Source organism: Physeter macrocephalus, chromosome 2, assembly GCF_002837175.3.
Source record: "Physeter macrocephalus isolate SW-GA chromosome 2, ASM283717v5, whole genome shotgun sequence".
Taxonomy (NCBI): Eukaryota; Metazoa; Chordata; class Mammalia; order Artiodactyla; family Physeteridae; genus Physeter; species Physeter macrocephalus.
The window spans coordinates 106848299-106857128 of record NC_041215.1 but is presented as its reverse complement, the minus strand read 5'-3'; the positions used below and the strand labels follow the sequence as shown (position 1 = coordinate 106857128).

At 31.7% G+C, this 8830-nt stretch overlaps 1 protein-coding gene across 3 annotated transcripts in view; it reads right to left on the bottom strand.

Moving 5' to 3' along the window:
- Nucleotides 1–376: 376 nt before the first annotated feature.
- Nucleotides 377–8830, bottom strand: part of NBEAL1 (neurobeachin like 1) — a 181364-nt gene continuing 172910 nt past the window's right edge. For all 3 annotated transcript variants that reach the window (XM_055089508.1, XM_024124568.3, XM_024124569.3), the window contains 2 exons: nucleotides 7133–7268; nucleotides 377–4198 (listed from right to left, as the gene is read on the bottom strand). In XM_055089508.1, coding sequence (XP_054945483.1) covers nucleotides 4097–4198; nucleotides 7133–7268 — 238 coding nt within the window. In that variant the 3' untranslated portion in view covers nucleotides 377–4096. The remainder of the gene's footprint in view (nucleotides 4199–7132; nucleotides 7269–8830) is intronic.

Here is an 8830-nt window from a genome sequence, read left to right as displayed (position 1 = left end):
AATGTACGTATGATAAATAAATTAGGCAAAAAGAATACTGAGAACAGTATTTGTTTAAAGTGATAAAAATGTTTAAGGCTGGTCACTTACAGGGAAAGAACAGTTTTAGTTGATGAGAGAAACAGTAATTAGGACAAGCTATGAGTCTGCCTGATAAAGGAAAACAACAGATTAGATTTAGAGAAAAAAGAAAAAATGTATTTCATTTCTTATATCAGTCAAAAATGATATCCTAAAGACAGGTTTAAGAACTTATTTATGGATTACATATTTAATGATGTATTTTAAAAGACCAACTTTCATATATACACACCCCCACAGGACATTACATATTATATAATATTATTTAATATTTATATAATATTTATATATAGTCCATGCACTTGCATCTTTTCATTGGAAAGGTGATAAAGACAATGCTATTCACTTTATAAATATAAATATATAAAAGGAGCTGACCTCTTTAAATTCAATTAAAAGATTTCCAGTAGTGATTTCTTTAGTAATAGCAATATAAAATATACTTAAAGGCAAAGGCCATGTGTCATGTGTCATCATTAAATAAAATTAGGGCATTAAGTTAACAATTTCTTCTGCTTACTCCTATTAAAGCAAAATACAAAAAAATCTTCGGTAAAGATTTAACTTTCAAATCTAAATTCTAACGAATTATGAGGGCACACTTATTCCTTCAGAAGAATTAAACTGATTTTCAATAATAGTTCTGGAAGGATAATTTTTATATGTCTTACACAGAGAAAAAAGGAAGCCTCACTGTTATTCCTTGTTAATGACAAATGAATACTTGGCATTTTCTCTCCTACAAAAGGATGTGACCTGAAAAAGCACTGTGACCTAAAGGAAACTAATAGAAACTGATTCAGAGATGATATGAGCTTCACAGGCTTATAAGATTTTAAACAACTGGCCAAGCTTCATTCATGCCCTACTCTATTTTTTCTTCTCTCCTCCAATTTTATCTAAGTAATGACAGAATACTGATTGGGAAGAGTTGAAAAAATAAATATTATAAAGTTTCTTTATTCTCTAAATGAGTACCTCTATTGTATGTTTTAATACTTGACCTCACTTTCTAAAAAAAAATCATCTCCTTAGTATAAATTGCTCCACATCATCAGGATGCTGACATTTTTATTTCCATCACGAGTGTCAAGAAACAAAAGCAGATGAAAAGTTCTTCAAAGACAACACACTTCATATAACAGCTAAGTTGAGATATTATATTCATCATCTGAAACGTCCACCTGTTACTGCACTTTAATGATACTGTTCATTTCTCCCATTATACAATACAGAAATAATTTCTATGGGTAACATGTAAATACACCATAATCCCTCAAGGTATATCTTTAGAGTGATTTTTATCTAGTGACTTTTAATCAGTGGTCTAAACTGTTTAAAAGAGGAATTATTCAGCCAATGCTACTACTATATTTGCTTATTTAACAAACTTTAAGTTCCATTCTTCTAGACTGTTGCTAATATTCTCAAAGATTTTCCTCAAAATTTTACATTTTTGGGGCTTCCCTGGTGGCGCAGTGGATGAGAGTCTGCCTGCCGATGAAGGGGACAGGGGTTCGTGCCCCGGTCCAGGAGGATCCCACATGCCGCGGAGCGGCTAGGCCCGTGAGCCATGGCCGCTGAGCCTGCGCGTCCGGAGCCTGTGCTCCGCAACGGGAGAGGCCACAACAGTGAGAGGCCCGCGTACCGCAAAAAAAAAAAAAAAAAAAAAAAAAAAAATTTTACATTTTTGGTTTTCACTTTTTGGAAACTATTATATAAGGGTTAAATCCCACTGCTCTGAACATCTACTATTACTCTAAGTAGGGTATCTACTGTGAAAAAAACTTCTTCATATTTGTGCTATAAAATAAATACTGCTTGTTTAGCTCCTCCATCTAAACAGCAGCAAAGTAAAATACCAAAAATTTAGGAATTTTCCCCTAATAATCTAAGTTAAACTTTTTTGTAACTTATAATCATCCAAAATAACTTCCAAAACCAATATTAAGTGACCTTAAAAATAAACATCCTTACACCAAAATCTCTAAATAAATAGGCAAAAGAAATGTTTCCAAAGTTTTGATTTAGAAAGTTTTTTAAAAATAAACATTTAAAATACCAAAGCCCCATCATTTTGTTTCTCTTGACTTGAAACTTCCTAAAATATATAAGATAAAAAATGAAAACAGAATGAAAAAACTAACAGAAGAAATAAATCTTAATATATGATAATTATCTCTATTGACTTGTTTTGAGACATTTTCACCACTAGTTACTGAAGTCCTCAAAAAGGAAACCTTCACATTTGCATATGTCCTACTTAACACTTGCTGCATCAGTTTATTTCAGTGTGATTTACCTAAAACATAATGGGTTTTTACTGAATAAAACAGAGAATTTTAAATAACTGGAAAGAAAATTCTTCTATAACTTTTTATAAGTCAAGCCAATCAAATCTATCAAAAAATTTCCCTAAACAAAATCCTTTACTTCTCATAAATTTTGTACTCACTCATACGATTATAAAGAAGAGGGTACTAGATACCATGGGCAACAGGAGAGGATTGCAAAGGAAAAATTTCTCAAAGATTCAATTGAGAAGACAATTGGATATAAGGAAATCTATAATTTGTAGAAAAAAGAATATTATTATTTTTACAAGGTATTGTTGTAAAAAGTCTTTTTTTCCCCCCAATCGCAGACCCTTTTAATAAAGCCACCCAAACATTCATTCCTGAAAAAAAAAGAAAAAATGCAGCTAACATACAGAATTTCCACCAATTTTAAGGGATTCATAAATTCCCCCCAACCTGTGGAATCTCGGATTAAGGACACTCGTAGTTGTAAAAGCTTTCTAACTCAAAATATGACCTTATGAAAGTACAAAGTTTAACAATCTCTTTGAATTCCAAAATAAATCTATCAGCCTTTTAGTTTAAAAGCATAATGTAACACCTAGCTATGTATAATAAAATTAATTGTAATCCTGAAAGTTATACGTAACATGAAATAGAAACGTGTATTTAAAAAAATTACTATATCCAAATGACTAGTTTAAGTTATGCATATCTTTTCAGTTCATTCATCAATCATATGAAATAAGTAAAAATGTAATATATTTGGGTATCATTGCCAACTCCAATAATTATTGGGGGAAAACACAGTGTTTAATAAAGAAAAAGCCAAGAAATTTTGTACTTTGCACATATAAATTGAGCTGCAGATGCTACTTAAAGGACCCAGCTGTCAAAATCATAATGAGCATTTTTCCTTAACTCTACTACTAATGAAATATATCCACAAAATGTGTCTCTAGTTTCTCTTACTCCTACTCAACATTTATTATTTAAGGATAATAATACATTGCAATAAATTCTCATTAGTACTATGCTAAGTATTAGTGGGATGAGCCAATGTACCAGTTTCAAAAGTCTTGTTTTCAACTTATCATGAAAACCTGTAATTTATACTGAGTTTTAAAAATCCAAGTATGCAACAGATGCTTTTAAAATATTACCTCCAATCAGAAGTTCCATAATAAAATTGATGTATTTAGGATGATTTATTCAGTAAATAGGAGAATAATTAACTAAAGAATGTATTAAAAGCCATATCTCTCAACTGTCCCATTATCGCTACTCTTTTATTAGAAATACCTCAACTTTTGCTGTTTAGAATAAGCAAATTGAATTTAGCTTCTTTATTTTTAGAAGTTTATTTTTTTAAATGGATCTAATGATCTTTAGGAATAAACTACTAAATCTAATCAAATGTATTTTCTCAAATTCATCTTAGTGTAGGCCAAGAATTAGTTAATAAGATAGATTCAGCGATGTTAACCAGAAATTTTTTTAGTGGATAAAAATAATATAACCTACGACTTTATACACATATGATACCAAATTTTGGTAATCCCTAAATGATTTTCAGGGATAACAGCCCTGAAACATTTAAGATAGTTGAGAGATGTGACATTAAAGTGATTTAATGTCACATTTAATCTGTCACAGATTAAAGTGACAAAGCAATAAATCAAATTTCAGTTATCCATGACAGAAGGCAGAAATAACAATCACTTGGAATCTTGAGGATTATATTCAGTCTCTCCAGCTGAAATCTGGCTGAGCCGCTTGCTAGAGCCCCACAATTTTCGAGAAAGCTGACCTGAGCGCATCTGTTTAAAGTAATCCAGAAAAATGAAGAAGAGATGTTATTGAGAAAGAAAAAAAAAAACGAATAAATGAAATTGATATACAAGACAATGATTCTGTAGAACGTACAAGAAATAGGTTTTGTTAGCAGAATCATTAACATTTTAATGATTCTTAATTAATAATAATTAAAGAAAGGCTTTTCTTCATTGATTGTCTTTTAGTTGAGAAAGATCTAATACCAACATACAAATTTTTAAATTAAATGTGCCACTATATCAAAATTACAAGACTCCCTTACTTTATATATTTACAAAATTACATTTCACTTCATTAAAATAATCTTCTCAAATTATACTTAATCAGGCAACAAGACACATAGTTTTGGGGAATTTTCTCCTCTTATATTTGCAGTACTATTAATGACAATCACAATGATAAGAAAAAAGTAAAATAACATTTTGATGAAAAGAAAGTAACTTTTAAATAGTTTGATCTAAGAATGTAAAAAATCTTTAACAATACCATGATAAGTAATTTAGAAAATAAGAATAGCATAACATCTTGGAAGGTAAGAATCACATTTTTCCACCATTAAATTTTTTATCACCTAGCACACTTCTCAGCATATAACAATTATTAATCAAAATTAATTGAATCAGTGGGTTAATGCCCCTCTAAAAGTGCTTATACTTCTACATAGGGCAAGAAAACTCCACATGGGAAACATTTCTCAATCTAACCATATGATTTGTTGGAATTACTTTCCCAAGAGCAATCTACTTTTTAATGGTGCTTCATCTGCTTTCCTTTTTTAATGGTTACTTTTCTAGGGTCCATTTATTGGAGCGATAAAAGATAAGCCTCAGGCAAAGACACTTTGGCATGTTTGCTTTGCATTTTCATTTCCAGATGTATTTCCAAAACCATTATTTCCATTAATCTAGTTCCACTTTAACATCTAATTTATAAATATGGATTTTATAATGACAGTATAATATATAAAACTGATACATGATTTAAAAATATATATTAATCAGTATTTTGATATTTTAGATAAAAATAGATGTTGAAATAGAACTCTTCATAACTATTGATCTATTTAATTTCTACACGTTCACATAAAGTTGTATTTAATAATTATGCAAAATTCTGAGTACTCAGATTTATTACTAAAGTAGATCCATAATGCAGCCAATGGAAAATGTATTTTACAAAGATATAAAATAGATAAAAAATACTTTTATTCAAAATCTATACACAATTCAAATTCTATGTGTTGTAGACTATACATAAATCTTTCAATGAGGACCAAAACTTATTTGGTAAATATTACAAAACACTGATTTAGGCCTATGAAATGAAGCTACTTAGGTATTTTTTTCCAATCAATTTTTTTTAAATGTGTGCACATAACGTCATTTCATTTTTTAAAAATTCAGTAAAATTGTAAACTTAACAAATTACCTAAGTTGGAGGGCAGGCAAATTTAAAGGCACTTGAGTAAACCACAGAAAGTGAAACATACTCAAAGAGTAATGTCTAAGCAAAGTTCTCAAGTAATCATCACATTAGCAGAGGACAGAAGGGAAATCTTTACTTGGGAAATATATTAATCAAGAAACTCTACTACTGAATGTAAAAACGCTTAAAATGTTTTAAATGTAAGTGAAATATCGAGATAGAGACTTGCTAACATTATTTGGGGAACCATTACACCTGAAACTAAATGTTGTTGCAATCACTTTAATTTTTTTTTTTTTTTTAGATTTTTTGATGTGGACCATTTTTTTAAAGTCTTTATTGAATTTGTCACAATACTGCTTCTGTTTTATGTTTTGTTTTTTGGCCAGGAGGCACATGGGATCTTAGTTCCCCGACCAGGGATCGAACCCACACCCCTACACCGGAAGGCGAAGTCTTAACCACTGGATACCAGGGAAGTCCCAATCACTTTAATTTAATAAGACCTCTCTTGTTAAAATAATATCCTGAAAAAGAGTATAAGGACTAACAAAATCTTAAAATATTTATTTAAAAAAAAGGTTCTTATGATCTGTAATAGATTTATTATAACTACTGACAGTATGTTATTCAGTAATGTCTTCTCTTGAAATAACCCCTACAGAAGTCATATTTTAGATTTCTCAGAAAAGACCAATGATACCAATAAAAATTTATAATGCTTAAATATTAGTCTATGTAACAAAATAAATTTTCTAGAAGAATCACTAGATTACTTGGAGTATAGCCACTAAGTTTTCTTAGGAACAGTGTTACCTTTATATCTGAATATTCAATAATTAATAAACCACTGGCAAATAAATTTATAGGAACTACAGGAAATTCATTGAGAATTAGCACATTGATATGGGGATATTTGTAGTTCCAAGTTAAAAAAAAATGATGCTTTTTACAAAAGTACAACTGACATACAATCATGCTGAATATTTGTTGAAATTAAAGTAAGTATATAGTTTGGGGAATTCCCTGGCAGTCCAGTGGTTAGGACTCAGTGCTTTCACTGCCTGGGCCTGGGTTTGATCCCTGATCGGGGAACTAAGATCCCACAAGCTGTGCACCATGGGCAAATTAACAAAATAATAATAATAAAGTAAGTAGTTTTGTTGTTTGAGTCTATATTTCATTTTTTATAAATGCTTTTATGTATTAAAAATTCAAGTATGTGGTCTAAAATCTAGATTTGGAAAAACAGAATAAAAGAACTTTCTTCTTCATATAGTTATAAACTGTTAAATGTGTGATTCCAATAATATCATAATATAAACATCACTCTTGAATACTAGCTTTATCCCCTTTCATTTACTGTAGTTTGAAAAATCAAATTTGTTTTTCAATTTGTTTATCCATGATGGAGACTTCTGATTCAGCTGGAATAAAGAACCAAAGGAATCCCCAACAGTACGGGAAATTAAATTCTTGATGCTAGGTTTTACCTCAGCTGGCTTGCCAACACCCACGACAATCAATTTGCCATCTTCTAATCCTACAAGAATATGGCTATATTCTTTGGTTACATAAACACAGTGGATAGGCGATCTCATGGCTAATGGGTTGATGCTGAGATTCAAACTAGAAGAGAAATAAAAAACACACACATAATTACATGGATATACAATGGATTCACAGAATTTTATACCTGGAAGATAACTTAATGATCATCTAATTCTGCATTCTAATTTTACAATGTGGGAACTTAGGTTCAGAAAACCTGAAACCTGAGTGACACAAAAGCCCACATTTATAGCATTACTTAAAATACTTGATAGATTTTGTTTTTTCTATTTCCAACATCTGTTTGCCTTCTAACCATATATATGTGCTCTCACGAAATGATTTTCACCTTGTTGATTAATGACCGAAAGTTGGATAAAAAGCGCAAAAGCTCAAAAAGTGTGTGTTGGTGGGGGATAAGGTAAATAAAATTGGTATATTAGCTTGGTCTTAAAAGATGTAATATACAATATAAAATATTTTAGGGCTTCCCTAGTGGCGCAGTGGTTGAGAATCCGCCTGCCGATGCAGGGGACACGGGTTCGTGCCCCGGTCCGCGAAGATCCCACATGCTGCAGAGCGGCTAGGCCCGTGAGCCATGGCCACTGAGCCTGCGCGTCCGGAGCCTGTGCTCCGCAACGGGAGAGGCCACAACAGTGAGAGGCCTGCGTACCGCAAAAAAAAAAAAAAAAAAAAAAAAAATTTTAAATATGATATAAAATAACACCCCATTATGAAAAATGCTCACAGCTTTTATGACTAGAGAATGAAGAATCTTAGGATGTACATACTATGGTCTAGACTAACCTGCTAAAAGATTCCATTAATATTAATTTTTTTTTTTTTTTTTTTGCGGTACGCGAGCCTCTCACTGTTGTGGCCTCTTCCGTTGTAGAGCACAGGCTCCGGACGCGCAGGCTCAGCGGCCATGGCTCACAGGCCCAGCCGCTGCACGGCATGTGGGATCTTCCCAGACCGAGGCACAAACCCAGGTCCCCTTCATCGGCAGGTGGACTCTCAACCACTGCGCCACCAGGGAAGCCCTAATTTTTTTCTAATTTGGGATTCTCCTAACAATACCCTAAGACTAGGGTTGTAATACAAAATGTTGGAAAGACATTACTGAAATGTGGCCTCAAATGCTCTACCACATGAGAAAGAATGACAAAAATGAGAAGGAAAATACAAAAACAGGGAAGCGATGTTGGTACAGAAGTGATTCTGATATGAATGTAATAACAGAACACTCTGGATCAGGAAATGATTCAGAAAAAAAGGGCTTTGGGAGGGGCCAAGATACTTTGAGGAGTATAAATATGTCACAGTAAGTTTTTTAAATGAGAAGAAAAGAAAAGAATGTATTGGGGCATGCAGGGAATAACAGTGCTTTGTGTATATAAGGTGGTAAACATGAAGAATACCAAACTTAAAAACATATCCATTTTTCAAACATCTTTTCCTTCACTGGGTGAAATAAGAAAAGACTCCTCACCGATTTTAAACACAGACATACAAAATCATGAACAGATATGCTAGCCTTAAAAATACTTTATTTTAGCACAATTAAAAAAAATTTTTTTAAACCTAACTTTAGTTTCTAAAAATTCAAACTATAATTGTACAAATTTCCAAATCCATAA